General features: G+C 39.7%; 1 protein-coding gene across 1 annotated transcript in view; it reads left to right on the plus strand.

The window, feature by feature from the left end:
- TRDN (triadin) overlaps positions 1-21,306 on the plus strand; it is a gene marked incomplete in the record, with an annotated part of 278,678 nt that overhangs the window by 229,548 nt on the left and 27,824 nt on the right. Inside the window, 8 exon segments of the mRNA XM_034765753.1 lie at positions 1,811-1,870; positions 4,674-4,700; positions 6,616-6,642; positions 6,949-6,996; positions 12,223-12,267; positions 13,863-13,883; positions 16,509-16,556; positions 17,445-17,465. Of these exon segments, the coding sequence (XP_034621644.1) occupies positions 1,811-1,870; positions 4,674-4,700; positions 6,616-6,642; positions 6,949-6,996; positions 12,223-12,267; positions 13,863-13,883; positions 16,509-16,556; positions 17,445-17,465 (297 nt within the window).

Genomic DNA, 21,306 nt, shown 5'->3' on the forward strand with positions numbered 1-21,306 from the left:
ACACTACAAAGTCCTCCTGAGCTGAAATTTGAGAATACAGCCTAACCCCCACTAAAAAAGGAAGGTCAATTCATTCTTTAATCTCAAATGCTTAGGCTACTTGGAGTGTATATGTAAAGCAATCCAAATGAAGATGGCACAGAAATAGAAATTATATGAAGTCAGATATATCAGAATTGGGTTTGCTGCTCCTCTACTCTAGTTGTAGGATAGAAAAAAACTATGGCTTTCATTTAAGCACTCTGTTTTTTGATGGAGAGCTACAGTATAAGGATGGATTTATTGTAATTTAATGCCCTGTAGAACCTAATAGCATTGGCCAATTATTAATTTTAATGGTAAAGCAGATCTTCTTTAAGGAGATTTGCCTTTATCACTGCACCATGTCATCATGGTTCATCAGAAGAACAGTGGTGAAATTCTGCTCCATGGAGCTTTCTAGCTTCACACAGGCCTACCAGAATAAACAGGAAGTAAGAGGAGGAATGGCCTAGTGGTTACAAGGCTAGCCTGGGACTTGGGAGATCTAGGTTCAATTTCCTGCTTCACCACAGACTGAGTGACTTTAGGCATGTGCCTGCATTCCCCATTTTAATACAAGATAAATAATTCCTTCACTCACAGGGATGCTGTGAAGATTGTTACCTTGAAAACTGTGAAGTGTTGAGATACTGTATTAATGGGAACCATATGAGTACCTAAAATAGATAAGAGTTGTAAGGAAGGTTGAAAGGCCATTCTGTGTTCAGGAGAGCTGTTTTATTGGCTAATCTTGTTTTTTTTTAATTCAGTCCACAGGTTTTATTTTGTCTACCCTACCAACCACCACTCCCTTTCCCTCTTACTTGGGTCCCTTCAGTTGAGTTACTATTGCCCAAGGGCTATTGGAGCAATCTTAACTAGTATAGTGAAGAGCAGGGCAAGGAGGGCACAACCTCGTCTCTTTCAAATCAACTTGCTGCTTTTGATCTACTTTGGAGGATTATAATTTAGCTGCTTGCACAGCAGGCAAGCCTTTCTGCAGAATCAGTCTCCCTGCTGATTAACCGGCATCTACTTTTCTAAGGCCTGCCAGGGCTCAGAAGAGAACAATTTATTGTGATGGATCAGGTCTGCTAACGTTGAAAACGGGCAAAATGGCACATTGTGCTGCCCCCCTGGAATCAGGAGGCAATAACTTTACAAGAGTGGGTAAACTGCTCTAGGATAGGGTGATAAATCCTGATGAATTCCATTCTAAAGCTTTTTTTCAAATCTATTTAGTCTGAGATATATTGAAACTGTCCAAATATAATTAATCTCATTTTTCTGCCGGTTTGTTGATAACACATGTATTTCACGATCTGAAGCACCTTGTACCAACAAGGATAAAGCTGTTTCATTGAACCTTAAATTAAAACTGCATTGAAGATTACACAGAATCATGTGACACATGTTAACTCATACTGTTCCCTGAAGTATGTTCCTTGGAAATTTTAAAAGGAGCAAAGCGCATTCGTATGGGAGAGAAGCTTTTAGACCCCAATTCAAGAAAGCCCTTAAGTAGGTGCTTAAATTCGTTTCAAGGCACTGAGACTTGAATACATGATGAACTCTAGGCATGTGCTTTTGTGGAGAGGGATGGATTTAAGCAAATGCTTAAATGTTTTCCTAATAGGGGCATCAGAGAGAAAGGCATTAAAAACTCCACGTCTTTTTACTTTTCTCACTTTATTTTGGGATTCTGCATAGTATCAAACATCATATTTTATTTGGAGAGGGATTTTTCTTTGTATTACATCTTCATTTGATATTATTTATTCGTTTACAGTGATTTTAGAAGCCAAAAAGGTGAAAGATGCTAAAGTAGTCCTTCATCCTGCTGCTGAAGGTATGTCTTCATTTTTTGTTTTAAAGTTTCGGTCACATTTTAAAGAGCGAATCTATTTAAACACTTGAGGACAACTTCTGACATTCTTACTCACGCTGAATAGTACCTTACTCTCTAAATAGCCCCACTGAAGTCAACAGGACTTCTTGTGGAGTAAGTGCCACATAACATGTGTAAGAGTGTCATAATTTGGTCCTTTTGTGTGTCGAGGCATGAGGTGCAAATTCTAGGGAACAAGTTCTGCCTTAGTGACATCCAAAGAGACTTTTGTTGATCTCAGTTTCTCTTTTGGTCCTTTACTTGTAATGTAGTTACAGATAAATGTCATGGTAGTGTGAATTTAGGGTCCAATCCAAATCCCAGTAAAGTCAGCAGGAGTCTTTGTTGGATAACGTTTTTGTTTATAATATACATTTAACTGTGCAATCAAAGAATAAATTTCTCTAGCTATAAAACATCAGTATTATTTTGTTATTACTTAGTACAATAAATGGTTCTAGAATTACATCAATTTCACTTAATAATGAATTCTTTTCTTATAATGCATGTTCACATTCTCACTCGCTCACACACAAACACACACTCACACAAAAATATGTTCGCTATCTGAATAGTAAACAACATGTCAAGTTTTCCATCTAGATGACAGTAATCAGTAAACATGTTCTGCTTTTAGCCTTACCAATTTATGGTTCAATAAACTGAAGGATTTTTCTTCTCAATCCTTATCTGAAGCTAATTTACCGGAATATTCCATATATAATTAATACCCTTCTGGCACTCAGAAGAGCAGGCAAGATTCAAACATAATTTGAACTGAATGTAAAAATGGTAACGGGTGAAACTACCAAGTCTGGTTACTAAGATTAATTTTATGGCCTGCAGAAGCATACTGACTTTTTGTTTAGACTGATTTAACTTCACCCTGCAAAGGGCAGATGGCCTGAACAGCACAGTTGGAGGGTTGTGGCCTAGACTCTGGGACAGAAGCAGTGCCCAGCCTTTCTCTAAGGGATCACTAGAGAGGTATAATCTGCCAAAATCAGGAGGAAAAGTCAAAATATAAATGTTTTTATGGAATTGAAAGTTTTGAACATTTTCGATTCAGAGATGTCAAAATGCTTCATTTCAGTTTGGTTTGACATTAATCAGTGACCACCTGAGCTGCTGAAGTGCATCAGGAGTGTAATACAGTTGCTTCATTGCCCCCAGGCCTCACTATAGGCCAGGTTGCCCAGTTGGACTACATCTCCCATGATGCACCTTGGCCATCAGACTCCTATGATGCACAATGGCAGTTCAGCCAGACAGAAAACTACAGTGCATCATGGTAGGTGTCATCTGGCCAGAAAGGATGGCCTATAGAGGAGAATGTCGGTGTGAGGTATCTGAATTACAACTTCCTTAAGACACCATGGCAGCTTTGGCAGACATAGGCTAATGTCCAACTGGCCCATGTCATTTTGATTAGGTTTGACAAACCAAACTGTTTTGAGTCAGGTAAATTTGACCCAAAACTAAATATTTTGTTTTGATTTTTCCCAACAGAAAATTGAAACACTTCAGCAAAATCAGAATTTTCTTGTGTACAATTTCAACTTCGCAGAAACTGCATTTTCTGTCAAATAGCATTTAGATGGAAAATTCCTGACCAATCTAATTATTATTTGGTGTATTTGATTAGAGAAAGGCATGAACCAAAGGTTAAAGCATAAGTCCGGGAATCAGAAATTTAAAAATTCAACTTCCATTCTGACACTGGCTTTGGGCAAGTGGCATTGCCTTTTTAGGGAAAGTGACTTCACAACAAAAAACCTTAATTTATTCTTCACTTGCAATTTAAACAAATCCATCTGTAAAATGTGGATAAGGACACAGTTACCTACCTCACTCAGGAGACACAAGTTCTATTCCTGATCCTGACATGCAAATCCTATTTGAATTAAGGCAAGTCACTTAACCTCTCTGTGTCTCAGTTTTTCCACATAGAATCATAGAATATCAGGGTTGGAAGAGACCTCAGGAGGTCGTCTAGTCCACTCCCTGCTCAAAGCAGGACCAACCCCAACTAAATCATTCCAGCCAGAGCTTTGTCAGTCCGGGCCTTAAAAACCTCTAAGGATGGAGATTCTACCACTTCCCTAGATAACCCATTCTAGTGCTTCACCACCCTGCTAGTGAATTAGTTTTTCCTAGTATCCAACCTAGACCTCCTCGCTGCAACTTGAGACCATTGCTCCTTGTTCTGTCATCTGCCACCACTGAGAACAGTCTAGATCCATCCTCCATCATGTAAAATGGAAATAATATTTTCTTCACAGGAATGTTAAGGCTGAATTCTTAATGTCTGAAAATAATTTGAGAATCTTGGATAGACTGTGCTATAATAAACCATTATTATTGAGATTATAGACATGGTCAAATAATGTCCATCAAATTATTTAATGAATTTCAAGAGTTTTTAAATCAATATTTGTATTTCATTTGCCTAGCTGTAACATTTTTTTATTATTTGTTAATTATAGTACTTAGTGTTATAAATGCTATCATGTTATGGTTGCACCAGCCATTATTTCAGCTCCATAAATTAATATTCTAAACTGACACTTGCTCTGAATTTAATTTGCTCAGTTAAAATTCATAGCTGAGAAGGAATTTATTTTCTGTTAGTTTGAGGTTTTTTGCATCATACAGTCTGAGTTCCACCTTCAGAGTTCAAATGTGTCATCTATAATCTTGTAATACAGTAGAATTTATCTAAAGTGTATTTTGAACTGAAAACTGATTCTTTTTGTATTTTTAGGCAAAAAAGTCGAGGCCAAACTACCAAGTATGTTGCTAATGTACATAATAGAATAAGAGATGTGAAGCAAGCATCTTCAAAGATTGTTGTAAAAAGACTGTAGCTTAACACTGCAGGGGTCCAATGTTTTGGTATGTGAATTCCACAGCCATGACAAATGGGGCCCTAGGAGTACTGATAGCTTCTATCACCATGTTAAGTTCCTTCACATTGCTGATTCCATGCTTGCCACCACTTAGAGTTCTTATCCTACATTTCCTCTTAGCACAAAATGCTCCGTTATTTCTGTTGTGATCTGAGTATTGGCTCCTGTTGCTGTCTCTTTTAATCTGGGGTAACAAAAGCAGGCACAAGTGGGGAATGGGTGATTGTAGCATATAGGGTGACCAGATAGCAAGTGTGAAAAATCAGGACAGAGGATGGGGAGTAATAGGCACCCATATGAGAAAAAGCCCTGAATATCGGGACTGTCCCTATAAAATCAGGACATCTGGTCACCCTAGTAGCATAGCTGCTCTGTGAAGGAAGACACATTTCGGCTTCACTGTGAAATAAGCCCAGCCATCTTGGATTTCTTTTAGTATTTCACTCTGAAGGTGCAAAAGAACTGCAGAGAATTTTTCACACTGAAAACATGTATTTCTCCCCCCATGTGGAAAAACTACGCTGAGTCCTGCCTGGTATCCTACCAATCATGATAAGGGGCCACGTCCTCAGTTAGTTTAAATTGAAGTAGTGCCATTCACGGCAGCTAAGGAGCTGGTCACATGTTACATTAGACTCCTGGTTAGGACTTGACCAGCAAAGCAAGCTGCAGAGCTACTTAAAAGAAACACTGTTTTCCCCCTGCCTACTTGTTGCTGTGCACTGCAGCATATAGCCTAACCAGCGGGGACCTTACATGGTCGACTATGCCCCCATTAGGATATGGTGTGTGGACCAATGTATTCACCAGCAACCTTTCCTAGAGCTCTCTTGAACCATATGCAGACATCTGATGATCCTATGACCTTGTTCTTCTCTAATGAACTGGAGCAGTACAGCACTTAGGGAAACATTTTTGCAATTTAGTGAGGGGGAGTGCAGAGTCTCAGTGATTCAGAGTGAACACAAGGAGGCAGAATGTAGCCACTGCTACACCCCTTTGTGGAAAGAAATTTACTCCCCCTCCCATGCACACACACACACACCCCACATAGCTAGCCAGCAGTGTAATTGGCATAGAGCTGGGTGAATGATGGATTTTTGGATTCATTGGCAATTCAAAAAAAAAAAAGAAGAGTTGAAGCAAATAATTTTGAAATTTTTGGCAAATCAAAGAGTTGAAATTTTTTTGTTTAGATTTTGACCATTTTAAAATGTTTTATTTTTTAAAAAAAACCAAATGAAAGGACATTTCAAAATGAAAAGTCATTTCAAAATTTAAAAAACCCTGAAATTATCCATTTTGAAAATCCTGAGTCAAAACATTTTGATTTTTTCAGAAGTTTGGTTTTGGTTTCATTCAGGCAAAATTGACATGAATTCATGAAATGTTTTGGTTTTGCCAAATCTGCATTTCCTCCCCCCCACACACACACACAAAGAAAGATTTGTGTGAAAAAAATTGCCCCATTCTAAAATGCCACCAATTTAGAATTGTTCATGGGCTGCTAGAGTGGGTGTAATTAGTTCTAGGGGAATTTTACAGGAGCCTAATTTAGACTCCCTTACACATCACTTCATATTTGGCCTAAAATGAGTTGTCAGGAGCTATTTGGTTATGACAGTGCTCTCCTGTTCTGTTTTTGCAAATGTTCATCGTATTTGTACACCGTATGCTGGCTGCTTTATAGATTATCAAAGCTTTGTGTTATTGCCCCAAATAGAACAAACTCACTAAAACATACACTGTAGTGACAGACATATTAAAAATATACTTTTCTTTCTCTTTTTTTTCTAGCTACAGTAGTGAAACCTCATGAGCACAGTAAGTATAATATCGATGGAGAAAGTTACATTTGAATGAGGAAGGCATCTTCACATGTTCCTTGTCAGAGCAGGGTTATAAGTGTAGGAAATGAGTGGGATGGAAGCCTAAGGAGTTCTTCTAGATTTATATTCGTTAACTGCAGTCAGAATCTAGCATGGCAATTATGGCACCATCAGTTACACATTTTCATCTGATTTTTGGACTGGTATGTTTGTTCATGGAGGGAGCATTTCAGTTTTAAATTGAAATACTGTAATCTAGGCTAACATGTAATCTCTATCCTATGGTTCTTCTTATTTGCAGAGCATGAGTCTATTAAACAAGAAAAAGCTGTTTCCCATGCCAAACCAGGTAGTCTTTTGTGTTCAGTTTCAAGATTCATATAAGGGGCCTGTTCTAATAGGTTTTATGAGCTATACAGAATTGGGGGGTTTTCTGTTGGTTCAGGAAAGGGGTTTGTTTTGCTTCAGGGGAGCGGAAAATGTATATCCCATGGGGCCAGATTGTGAATATCTTTGTCCTGATGGTGAGCTGCCGTTCATACAAGTAGTCCCATTGGCTTCAGTGGAATAATTTATGGGAATCTCCTCACCAGTGGGATTAAGGTGTTTATAACCTGGCCCTCAATGAGCCAAGGTAAACATTTGGAATTCCCCATTTAAGCTTTTCCCTAACACAATCATTTGTTATCTAAAATGGTCAAAGTCCAAAAGAGGATGGGAGATAACACCAGCATACAGTCTATGAATCACTCACGGACAGGGGGTTCAGCGATTAGTAGGCCTTGTGTTGATCCTGTGCACAGGGGTGAATTTCACCCATTGTGAGGACCACCATGGGCCAGATTGTGAATCCCTTCCCTCTGACTGCAGTTACTTGCCTGAATATTCCCACTGAGACAGCAAGGGGATTCGCAATCTGGCCCAATAGGAGAAACCCACGGTAAAATGACTGATAGAAAACTCAGCTATTTGGTGCTCAGTTTAAGCTGCTGCTGAATAGCCTTATTATATGTACTAGGCACTGAAACAGCAGATATTTGAGTTTCATTGATCTTGTTTGACAGCGCTGCTGTTATCATGGGGACTAGCTTTGCATAAAAATAAACTCTTCTTGAATCAGCTCACTAATATGCTTCTTACAAACATGCATTCCTTCAGTATCGGGCAGACAGGTATTTCTTTCTCATCTATTTGTCTGAACAAACATTTTTGTTGTGATTGTGACAGTTTCATTGGGAATCCTCATTCTTTGTATGTTAGTTTCCCCATCTCCCTTGTATAACAGTGGAGCATGCTAGTAGACGTAGAATGTCATAGATATGTGTAGGATCTCCCTTCAATGTTCCACTGCATAGAGCAACTGGTGATATTAAGAGGTCTTCTATTGCTGCCTTCTTGGGGGGAGGGGCAGGCAGGCAATGCTCTTCATCCCAGTCTTTGAACATCCAGAATCTGTTTTTTGCCTCATTGTCCATTATTTGTTTACTGATACTGGACACAATGGGACACATTTAGTGAAGCTGGTTTAAGGAGGTGTAAAAGACCTTTTCCTTCACCAGTCTGGTCCTGAATCCTATGGGAGGATTTATCCCAAGAGAGGACATGCAATGGTACCACCATCCTCTCATGGATGGGCAGCTTTAAGATTCCCTCTTGACTTAACCAGCCACTCACTTGGTAAGTAGTGCTGACCCCTGCAGGCCTCCTGGAAGTGAGGTGGTTGCTGCCACATTTCGCTGTTGCAACCTTCCCCTTTGACAGAATTTTCACCTGTAAGGGCCTCCATCAGGGTCTATATGATTGGACTCCAGCATAGATCCTGAGCTGAGTCTGTCCTACAGCAGCAGCTCATGGGATAGTTGAATTAGCATGTTAGCATAAGTGGCCTCTGCTGAGGCAGTCTTCTGCCCTTGGCAATGAAAACCATCCAGTTCCAGTTCACCGCACACTGATGGAGGGTTGGAGGCTTTTTCTTCACTGCTTAGTTGCATGTAACACATCCAGTCAGCACGAATACTTGCCCTATGAGCACAGTGAAATCAGCACTGACTGAATGGTTAGCCACATCTCCTCCAGATATCAGTATATAGTTCAATTTCTGAATGCGATGGTTCTTGAATATCACGCAGCCAATACAACCATCTAGTTGCAAAGCTGTTACGTTGGGGTGGTCAGAAGCTTGCACAACTACAAACTAGACTAGAGACCCTGGAATTTAAACCCTTAATAAGAACATTGGATTGTTGAATTTGTTTTTGTATAAGAGATTTTTTCTCGGGTGACTCATGGTTGCTTTGGAGAAGAGTGGCAGTTTGTTGGTGACTGGAAGTACTTATTTGAAAGCATCAGTTGTTGTTCTTCCTGCTGTGTGCCAGTGAGACCCACTGACAGCAATTCTGGGCCCCGGGGCCTGGTGCGGAAGTGATGAATCCATCACTTTCGGGACTGACCGCACTGGCCAATCATGCCGGGCAGTGGGGCCCCCGAAAGCGCAAGCCCCGGAGCGGTCATCACCCCACACACGCACCTAGGATCCCTATGGCCTGCCTGGGCAATTTTAAAGGGGCCAGGGCTCCCGGTGGCAGCAGCCAGGGGCCTCTGGGCCCTTTTAAATCACTTGGGCCCCTGGGCAATTGCCCCCTTTGCCGTCTCCCCCCCCATCAGCGGGCCTGGTGCCAGTGAGTGCTCTTGCAGACTGAATGATAAAAAAAAACCTCAAGGGGAGCTGCCTCTTTTTTCACTTTGATTCACAGCAGCTTCATAATGTAATTCCTATCATTCATGCCACCAAATTCAGAGGTATTACAAGACTGAGAAATCAACAGATGTACGAAAACATATTGACCCAAAAAGGGAAAAAAATAAATTCAGATATATTTGTGACCAGCCAAAGCAAGAGAACCAAATTCATCCCTGGTGAAACTCTGTTGGAATCAGGGGAAACATACAAGAATCAATTTGTGACTTTGTTTTCACATTTAAAACTATATCAGAACAAGAACATCAAAACAAGTAATGTTTGAAGGAAGGAAATTCTGTTTCATGTTGAATTTCAACATTTTGAAATTTGACTTCATTCCTAAGCAGAATGAAATGTGAAAATTTGAAAATCATTCTGTGAAAGGTTCTTTTATTTATCAATCAAAATGTTTTGTTTTGACAATCTTTTTTAAGGTGTTGTTATACTGTATATCAATACAATACAAAATGTTGAAAAAGTGGGGAAAAAGTAATTTCAAAATGAAAAATCAAAATGTTTCCTTCCAAAAAATGTTAAAACGGGACACTTTGAAACTCAGAACTATTTCCCCAAAATGGAATTTTTACTAACTCAGCAGGACTTCATGAAGTGTTTTGATTTCAATGGTATTGCATACCCTGACAGAAAGTGGTTCCGTCAAAGTTTTTCCAACTATCTCTACTTAAAAGTTTGGGGGATGTATTGGGTTTAGGTAAGGACCAGATATTCAAAGACTTCCCTAACCCAGTCCCTCTGTCTTCCTACCTGGTTTCACTCAGTGCTTAGAGAGGCAGGTAAAAGGGTTATCCAGCCACCTTTTGAAGATCTGACTGGATGTGAGAAGGACGGCTGCATCCATAACAGGGAGATCTGCCACCAGGAGTATGAGCAGATCCATAAGCTGAGGAAGACTAGGTTAAGGACATCTAGTAGTTGATTGAATATAGGAGAGGGGTCCTCACTCTTAACAAATCGTGTTCAAACCTACACAAAGATTTGTCTGTTGTCTCATTGTTTGCTTGTTTATCCATATCGGTTGTCTCTTGACTTATACTTAGAGTGTAAACTATTTGGGGCAAGGACTGTTGTTTTGTTCTGTTTGTACAGTGCCTAGCACAATGGGGTCCTTGTCCATGACTGAGTTTCTTAGGCACTACAGTAATACAAATAATAATGGTTTGATTTGTGGGTACTCAATTGTTGTTTTTACAAGAATAGTTTACACTAAGGTTTTATTTCACGTGCCTGTCTAATGAACGCTTAATTCAGCATGAGTATTTGATGTCAATATGCCAAACAGGGTTCAGACATGGTGTTCTGCTCTCCTGTATTAGGAGAGAAAACTGGAAATTTACATATTTGTGCCCTTTGGCTTAAACTGACTTCACTGCACATATTGCAAAAGCACCTGAATACACAGCATTGTCACAGCCATAGTCTTACTATAATCGAATGCTGCGCTAACCTCAGAAAATCCCAACATGCAAATTTATTAAAAAAGCTGTCCTCCCTCTATTCTTGGCATTTTGAAGGCAAAATATAGTGAAAGATTCATGGAGAAAATGTTCTTGTGAGACTTCCATCATAACTATGGAAAGCAAAAACCAGTCAGTTTAAGGCTCACATAAACAGAGACTTTGGTGCTTAACCAAAGTAATGGAAACTCCAAACCTTCTGAGGTTCAGTCATCACTAATCCATTTGGATGGTATAGTGCCCACTTTAAAGTCATCTAGACCTTTCCCTACCGTATCTGTATATGAAACTGTTACTATACAAACCCTAGATGAATGGAAATGCATTGGAGTTAAAATTTAGCTGAGATGTGGAAAAGAGCTGCTTTATCTAAAATAGCTGCTGCTTCAAATTCCTGGCTGTGCCCAAATTGTCTTGTCAGTTTCAGAGGTAGCTGTGAGATGGAGCCGAGTCAGTTTCAGTGCCCAGCGCTCCTATTCACCTGACAATCACATTGCAAAGAAAAAAATATAGTTCAGTAATAAAAACTAAATTGCATGTAAATGAACAGAAATTACCAACTACTTTGTGACAGCTGAAAGGTTTCACCATTCAGTTCTGTATCTTCTTTGTTTTCAATATACAATAAAGATTTTTCTTAGCTAGATTTTATTTCATCAGTGTTAATTCCTTTTGAAATAAACCAGTTATTTTATTGTATATATTTAGGGGCAAATCTTGCTCACTTCTTTGTGGCCTCTAAGCAGGGCCAGCTCCAGGCACCAGCTTAACAAGCAGGTGCTTGGGGCGGCATGTGCGGCAATTTGGGGGAGAAGGTCCCTCACTCCCTCTAGGAGTGCTGCGGCTTTTTTTTTTTTTGTGTGTGTGTGTGGCTTGGGGTCGAAGAAATGCTGGAGCCGGCCCTGCCTCTAAGGGCTATCCAAAAAGAAACTGATGAAACAAAGAGGATTTGGCAAGCCAATGCTAGGGATGAACATGCCCAGAGCACCTGAGAATTTAATTCTTTGGAAGCAAATGCTCAGCAGAGATTTGGGAGTGGGGTTCCCAAAAATGTTATCACGAGGTAGGTGGAAAAACAATTTCATTTTGAGTGGCTAATTGGAAGACACTATCAAGAGTGTTATTGATTTTCCCATTGCTAAAGCTTGGGGCCTAATCATTTGTCCTGCCATGAAATATCTCACCAGGCAGTCAGAATACATATTTTACAGTGCTACAATAAACGTGATGCTAAAAGAATGTGTTTATTTTGTCATGGTGATTTGTGTAAAATATACTGGATTTATAAATATATTGCTAGTTATGCACCTGTGTTAACATCACATGAATTTCTATCTTTTATACCCTTTTCTTAATACAGAGGAAAAAATCAAACAAGAAAAGACAGCTCCCACTGAAAAATCAGGTAAGGGAGGTGTCATCCTTTCTAGATTTATGCTTTTTTCAATACTGTTCAGAATTCACACTTATGTACTAAATTCACATTGTAGTTATTACTCAGAATAATTTTGAAATATGTAACTGATGGCATTTAGATCCAGACAGTCTCCATGAGCATACTTCTTTAGGAAGATGCTATGTACCTCAGAGTTGATCAAGTATAATAGTAATTTAGATTGTAAGCTCTTTAGAGTACTGGTCCATGATTGGGGCTTCTAGTCAAATAACAGTAGTAATAATAAATTATCTAAAAAAAGTGTTTTGTGGATATTTTTATTGCATAATTCCTGTGTGTTATTTTGAATATGCTTCTTATTTGGTGCATGACCTATCTTGCAAATTAGATACCCATTGATATAGTGCATATTTGAAAAGAGTTGCTTTATTTAAAGAGTAATTGTTAATTATATTGTCTTTATGTTGCACTGTCTAGGAATTTGCACAACAATGGTATTTTAACACAGAGTGATGATACATAACATCAGGCCTGCCTATCTAATAAAAATATTGTTTTGATATTCATTATACAAATATACTACTGCAGATTTCCACAGTAAAGTCCAAAACAGTTTAACTTTTATATCAGTGTATTAATAGCTTTGGGGAAAATACAAAATACTATATTGCGGTATTTTTATATGGAATATTGGGACCCTCAAATCATATCTACAAGTACTGTTAAATGAGTTAGCTATCAAGGTTGAGAAAACTAACTTAGGGAAGGAAAACAGTAGCATCCGTGTATCCTCAGCCTTTTCTACAACTAAATTCAAACTTTTTTTTAAATACCTTTGTAAATCTGGCCCATAGTAACATTACTTATACATCTTTACAAGTGAAGGGAATGAGAAGGTTCAGCTAAGAATGAGTGAGGAGGGAATATACAAAAGGGAGGGAACAAAGTAAATAGGCAAAATGTTTACAATGTATTTCTTTGTTCTTTATCCCTAAATATGACATTTTTACCTTCTTTTATCCTCTGTAGTCAAGTCAAAGCCAGCAAGTATGTGGTATATACCTTGATAAGGATAAATCCTTTAATATAGTTGGATGTGTGGCTATTTTACTTTTAACAAATAAAAACTTTTTATTGGTAATTTATTAGTTTTTTGCTTAAAGCTACATTCTCTCTATCCCAGCAATCCTAATCTCGGCTATTGCTTTGATTTAACGTACTTGTTTATCATTCCTAATTAGCAGCCCATTCAGTTTTCCATAGCCAACTGCATTAGCACAGTATTCATCATGTTCCCTCCCATATCACATTTTTCAATAAAGAAACGAATAAAGGAGTAGCAGACTTTTAAAGAGTCGTTGTTAACCATCACTTGGGGCTGAATGACCACTGCTGTTCAAGTAAACAACAATGGGAAAAAACACATTATGCAAAATTCAGCTCACCCTCAAATGGGATTGGGAGGGTGTAACTAAGTATGGAATGTGTCCCAGTAACAGTAAGATGAATTTAAAAAAAATGTCAGAACACTTAGCCAGTGTCTGAATAAATGGGCTTAAAGTATGGTAAGTTTGTTGACTTTCTATGCCCTTCTTTTCTTCAAGACGTACAGGTGGACTGCAAAGGTGAAGTGAAAATTTGAATTGAGCACAAAAGTACTCCCAACCCAACAGGCCTGTGTATGTGGAAGGAGGGGTCACTCAGCACAAAATTAAGTTTTAACTCATTGTTTTATGTTCATCATCTCCTGTGTGAAATCCCTGGCACTTCCTGGTTTTCTAGACATTTCCCAGAGTGCCTCATTCTGTGGAATCATAGTTAATCATGGAACTCCTGATAATCTTAACGGGGATGCGATAGAGGCATTTAGCAGTGATTTCTGGGATTAATTAATTTTTTTTAGCTTTACAGTTCACCTTTAAGTATATCTTGCTACTATCTGTTTTCTGACAATGTCAGGGGCATCAGAGAAGGAAACAATGGCCAACATAGCCAGGGGCGGCTCTATGTTTTTTGCCGCCCCAAGCACGGCAGTCAGGCGGCCTTCAGCGGCGGTCCGCAGTTACGTGGATTCAGCAGCATTTCTGCGGGTGATTTGCCAGTCCCACTGCTTCGGCGTACCCGCCGCCGAATTGCTGCCGAAACCGCGGGACTGGCAGACCTCCCGCAGGCATGCCGCTGAAGGTTGACTGACTGCCCCCTCACAGAGACCGGCAGGCCGCCCCCCGCAGCTTGCCACCCCAGGCATGCGCTTGCTGCACTGGTGCCTGGAGTCACCCCTGAACATAGCACTCACCTGATCCTTCTGCTCTAAAAATTGCTACTATTTTGCTATGAGAGTTTAGGGTTGCTGCAGTTTTCATTTAAGCAGGTGTGTTTTTTTCCTACAAATTATGCAATGCTAGTCTTCTGTTCTTAAATGAGTGTTTCTCTTCAGTCTTCTCTTCTTTTGCCTTCAAAATGCCATGCAACTTTCAAATTGTTAGAAATTATTGTGAAAGTGAACAAAAAAATTGAAACATGCGTTGCTGCTGAAGCAGATATTTTTTCCCTTTATTTTTCCATAGTGACATATATTCTATTCATATGCAGTGGGATTAGGGTTGCCAACTGTCTAATCACATAAACCCAAACACCTTGCCTCACCCCCTACACTGCACCTTCTCCGAGGCCCCGCCCCGCTCACTTCATCCCCCTTCCCTCCATCGCTTGCTCTCCCCCACCCTCACTCACTTTCACTTGGCTGGGGTTGGGGTTCAGGAGGGAGTGCAGGCTCTGGGCTGGAGCCGAGGGGTTCAGAGTGTGGGAGGGGGCTCTGGGATGAGCCTGGAGCAGGGGGTTGGGGTGCAGGAGAGGGTGCAGGGTGCAAGCTCTGGGAGGGAGCTTGGGTGCTGGAGGGGGCTCAGGGCTGGGGCAGAGGGTTGTAGTGCAGGTGGGGGTATGGGGTGCAGGCTCCTGGAGGGACTGTGGGTGCAGGAGGGGGCTCCGGGCTGGGGCAGGGGGTTGGGGTGTAGAAGGGGGTGTGAGCTCTGGGAGGGAGTTTGGGTGCGGGAGGGGCTCAGGGCTGGGGAAGGGGATTGGAGTAGGGTGAGGATGATGGGTGCAGGCTCCGGTCAGGTGGTGCGGGCTCCGGTCAGGTGGTGCTTATCTCTGGCGGCTCCCAGTTGGTGATTCAGCGGGGCTAAGGCAGGCTCCCTGCCTGCCCTAGCCCTGCTCAACTCCTGGAAGTGGCTGGCATGTCCCTGTAGCCTCTGGGGGGGCTAGGGGTCACCATGCGCTGCCCTCTCCACACGTCACTCCTGGAAGTGGCCAGCATATCCCTGCGGCCCCTCAGGGGGCAGAGCCCATCCCCGCAGCTCCCAGTTCCTGGCCAATGGGAGCTGCAGAGGCACTGCTCAGGCTGAGGTCAGCACGCGGAGACCCTCTCGCTCCCCCAGGGGGCCACAGAGATGTTCTGGCCACTTCCAGGAGCGGTGTGGGGCTAGGGCAGGTAAGGAGCCTGCCTTAGCCCGCCTGACTTTTAGTGCCTAAAATCCTCTGGTTTAGCTTCAGTAGCTCTGGGAGGTAGAGCCTGATTCTGGGAGACTCCCTGCCAAACCGGGAAGGTTGTCAACCCTAACTGGGATGTATTCTGGACTTTTGGAGTTCAGCTTAAGTATCTGACTTGCAAACATAAATGCTTGGTAAAAGGGTGGTAAATTTGCACAGCACTTTCCTTTTTTGAGAATTCAGAACTTTCAATGGAATAATTACAGAGCTGATAGAAACCACTGTTTGGAAGGTGAGTTCCCACTGATCCCCAGTGATGGGTATTAGTCCCCAAAATACTTCAATGATTCACCAGTTTGTGATCTGTGCTACTGATTTGAGACTATATCCATAAGTACTGAATTTATACTATTAAAATATTACCCCGCTGTTGGTTTTGCGGCATATGCTTTGAATCTCCATCTTGCAAAGTTTTTCATCCCTTGATGTACGTGCATAACTCCTGGTAACATTAATAGCACTTACACATGTGCATCACGAGGAGACTTGACACCTAGATGCAATATTACTTATTGCTACTTTGCTGCAGACTTCATAATGAATAGACTGCTAGAGGCTAGTCATTTGGCTTTCTTCCACAATAACAGCATGCACAATATAAGATCAATGTTTACTTTTGAAGAAAACATGCACGTGGCTCTTACTTACTTTTAAAAAAGGTATGACTGACTTAGCTTTTTCATGGTGCTGCTTTTGTATAGAGAATGAAGCTGTCAGACATGAAAAAGAAGTTCCACAAACAAAATCAGGTAGGCTTTACTGTATGTTCAGTTATCCCTACATTTGAAACTGCTGTGTAGATAAAAGTCACAATAGAACTGAATATGACAAATGCCAAAATGTACAAGTGCATGACACTGTTGAACTTTTTGCAGCATACTGTGGCCTTGAAGTGTGGCAAATAGCCATTATATGTCACTAGAATTCTTATGTCCGTTTCTTCAGCTATATAAAGACAATTTCCTGCTTCCTTGACTCCACTCTGTCAAGAGAGTTATGTCAGCAGAGTTTGACCCATTGTCTGAAAAGTGTTTGTTTTGAATATTCTCACCTAAAAAATAATTTTGGTATCATTTTGCTACTCATTTGGATTTCATTGAACTCCTGCATGGTTCAAATTCTCAGGACCAGGTGCAGTTGCCATTTTCCTCAAGGATAGTTATCTCCCTATACTAGCATTTTATATACTAGCTTCTTCAATCCATCACATTGGACTATCCATTTTCATTTTGTTAAATGACTTTTGGATATTATCATTCGTATGAAGTACCTCTGTGCAATGTAGTTCCTGCAGCAGTATGAAGCAGTACAGTTCAATTTCACTATAAAGTGATGACCACCCCTATAAAAGAGAGATTCTGCTCTGGACTCCAGAGTGAAAGAAGCTGTGTAGATGTAACGTGGCTATTGTTAATAATTTATATTTCATTCTTATATAGCACATTTTATCTAGCTCAAAGTGATTATCATTATTGTTTTAGTTATAATGTTAGTTACAATAGTAACTTCACTAAAAACAATGCTTAATTATATGTGACAATTAATAAATCAAGTAAGCCTGGGCTGGAAAAATATTATGCCAGCCTTCTCCATACATCTCTATTCTAAATATTATTCTTCCCTCTTTTACTTCTCAGCCAGATCAAAAGTAACTGCAAGTATGTGCCATAAACATTTTCTATTGAATATAAACCTGCCTTTAGATGCATGATGCCTTGGATTGGGATTTATTTTTGCAACTTTGTCATGCTAGAGAATGCTATTTTCTTTTCTAAAAGTGATGTATTGTGGATTTTATTCATTCTGCTTAAAAAGCAAGTGAGCCAAAGCTACTGGTGATCTAATATTGTGAAGCTGCAATAGTCAGATAAGCTAGTTTGTGATTACTTTTTATATAAGTAAAGTAAATGCTCCTAGTAGGATAATTTAGATGAGTGTTGTTTTAGGTAGGTGTGGTCAGATCAATTTTTGATAAATTATGGATCAATTTGAATAATGAAAACATCACAGAATTAGAAGAAAATGTTATATAATGTATTTGTACTGTTTGAAAATAGTTTGTATAGAGAATTAACCAGGGCTAGCTTTTTCAATAGCCTGTATTTTTTACATCTAACAGAATAAAATACCCAATTAAAATGAAGAGAATGAAAGATCATGATGTTTAAGTGAGTTAGAAGAGAAATTAGACAACACACACAGAATGAGTCTTCCTTGCACTCCAGAAATTCCCCTTGTTGAGAACTATGGGAGTTTTGGTTATGTAAAGAAGGATTGGATTAGTGTCAATTACACTGTGAAATTAGATGTTACATATTGCACATTGTGTTAACGACTATAATACTTTTAATAAAGATCAGTGTTTATTCTTATGAACTGTGTGAATTAATTAATTAATAGAATTAATACATAGATGTAGTTCATAGAAGGTCTGATTCAAAGCCCATTTAAGTCAATTGAAAGCCAAAGCCCATTGAGGTCAAAGGGAGGATTTGGCCCATACAATATGTGGCGGTTAATCCTTCAAACTAAAATAATCTATTGACATTATTCTATGATATCTCTTGGAATCTGAGAGTCATTTCAGATCACATGGACTAATGTCCATTATTTTCTAATGTAGGCAATACAGATATATATTCTTTACAGAAAGCTGCACTAATGAAATAATTTGGCAATACTTTAAAGAAATATTCAGATAAAGTAATATTTGAACTTAATTAAAACAGACCGAGGACAGAGAACATGGAAAAACTAGTTACCACCTTAGGAGTGATTCTGAAACAAGTTTTCATTTAAAATAAATAAATAAACCACCACTAATACAACTTTGTTCATGTCTTTCTAAGAGAAAAAGCTTGTGGTATAACTTGTGAACTACAATAATACAATTTGTTTGCAGGGACGTGTCTGTCAGCAGAAGAGAAGGAAAACCTGTAAAAAGATGAGTGCTTGGATACTGAGAAAATAACTAAAGTACATACCTTGGCATATAAATGATCAGAAAGGTCTTTGAGGCAGTTGTTATGTGTTTGTACAGTGCCTAGCACAATGGGGCCCTGGCCTCTTGGTGCTACTGTGATACAAATATGTATGAATGAAAATTATAAAGCCAAATCCTGAGAGGTCTTGACCACCTTCAACTCCCACTGAAGTCAGCAGGTGGCAGCAACCCCTCAGCACTAGGGCTGGTAGAAAATTTACCTTTGAAACTGTTTTGTAACAAAAAATTGTGTCAACAAAACAGAACTCTTAGAGGAAAGGATCTGCTTTCTGTGAAAAAATTACAACTTTTAATTAAAAAAAATCACCCAAAGCCTAGAAGTTTTAGCAGAAAACAGACAAATTTCAATTCAGAATGCAAGCCTTTAATTTTGGTGTGTGGAACTGAATCAAAATGTTTCATTTTTGCTCAGTTTGACAGTAGACCACATCCTTCTGAGCTACTACGGTGTCCCGGGGGACTTGTAGTTTGGGTAGCTGATAACTCTGTTCTCTTCTGCGAGTAGTTTTGTTTTAACTTTCTTCTTCAGTAATTGAAGAGTTCCTCTGGACTCTCTCCAGTTCAGGACATTAAGAACATAGGCAGGAAAGAGGGAGGGATAGCTCAGTGGTTTGAGTATTGGTCTGCTAAACCCATGGTTGAGAGTTCAATCCTTGAGGGGGCCACTTAGGAATCTGGGGTGAAAAGAGTACTTGGTCCTGCTAGTGAAGGCAGGGGGCTGGACTCAATGACCTTTCAATGTCCCTTCCAGCTCTAGGAGGTGGGATATCTCCATTAATTTATTTAATGTCAGCAAACAGCCAACTGTGTACCTAAATATTTTTATCTACAGTTTATACCCGGATCCAGTAATCCCTGTGTAGCTCTAGTTAAAAGACTTTCTGGATCAGCTTTATAGAGCATCCTCATTTACATGAATATCTCTTGGCTTTAACTGATCTTTTCACTCAAGGAAGAGCATCTATTCTGATTAGGGGCTGCCCAATCCTAGTACTAACTGTGGCTTCATTGCAAATATTTCTAATTAATTTATATGTACATTATAGCACTGTAAAGCCATGGATACTGAGTGATCAATGGTCTTAAGGGCTTGTGTAGCACAGCTATATGCTAAATGTATACGGATATGTTGAGTCAAATTCCTTTCCAATTTGTACCCTATGCTATCCCATTATAATCAATGGATTGGGCATAAATCAGCAAAGAATTTGGCTCATTATGTGAAAGGCAGGCCATAAACAGAAATAAAAATCTAAGTCTGAAGTACTCCCAAATTATCTCTGTAAATGTTAATAGTAATCACCAACATTAATTAGCATTTCTTCATTCAAATAATTAGTAAACCATCCTATTTTCATTATCTCCAGTTTAGTGTGAAACGGTGTCTGTGTTGGCAATTGGTCATTTATCAAATCAGAGGCTTTAATTAAATCAAAAACACAGTTCCTGCATACTGATTACTTTAAAGGCTATCAAATTATGACTGGTTACCTTGAACAGAGGACAAAGCTTGTGGTATTTTTTTCTTAAATAAGAAGTAATTGTTTAATTATATGAAATGCTAACATATAGTGGGAGAAACATTTAGTGTGGAATTTTCAGAAGATCTCAACATTGGCCCTTCACTGCCTCTGCAGAATTCAGTAGTAAAATTCCCAACCTTGGGGTACAATTTCTCTCAACATTTTAACACTGGTTTTAATCCCCAGCTTTTTGGTCTTGGTGCAGATGAGGGGGGAGAAGACAAAGGTGACTCTAAGTCTTCTTTATGCCTCCCCTCACCCACCAACCTAGGCCAACCATGGAATCAGACAGTTTTCTGTTCAACAGCCAAAGGGGAGAGAGAGTCTGGTGGCAGAAAATGGACAATAGATGATAATTGGGGCATGAGGTGCCCAAACTCCAACTCCCATGGGGCACCATGCAGCATTTTCAAATTTATTATTATAATAATGATTATTATTGGATGTTCAGTTTTTAAACAAAGTCTACATTTTCCAAAGAAAATGGACATCTTTTGTAAAAAGTTTGTTTAGTTGAAGATGCAACTTTCCATCCAAAAAAACCCAGTTTTGATGGAAAACTTTTGGCCAACCCTATTTGATAGAGAAGCCACCAGATGAAACACACCATTTTCAGCTGAAGCGAAAGGTGATAGTCCACCCAAAGTCAAGAAAAGTTTATATATATCCCTGCAAACTGAACCCATCCAATTCTGTACTGTTCTTGTTAAAAGGGATTACATTTCTGTCTGGCATGCAGGGTTTCTGTCTTTTCTTATCTTAAAATCCATAGGATAAAACGAACATTAATGAAACAGGGGGAAAGACGGTTTCATTTTCCAGTCACCAGGTCTCAAACCATGTAAATTCAGTACTGGATTTACAATGGTGCCATGGCGTCGGGTCCTCCCTCAGAAGGGGCCCCAGTGCCTGGACCGCGGCCCCTTCCCCACACCGCCACTCGCTCCTCTCTTCCCCCTCCCCCTGTTCACT

The sequence above is a fragment of the Trachemys scripta genome, chromosome 3 (genome assembly GCF_013100865.1).
Source record: "Trachemys scripta elegans isolate TJP31775 chromosome 3, CAS_Tse_1.0, whole genome shotgun sequence".
Classification (NCBI taxonomy): Eukaryota; Metazoa; Chordata; order Testudines; family Emydidae; genus Trachemys; species Trachemys scripta.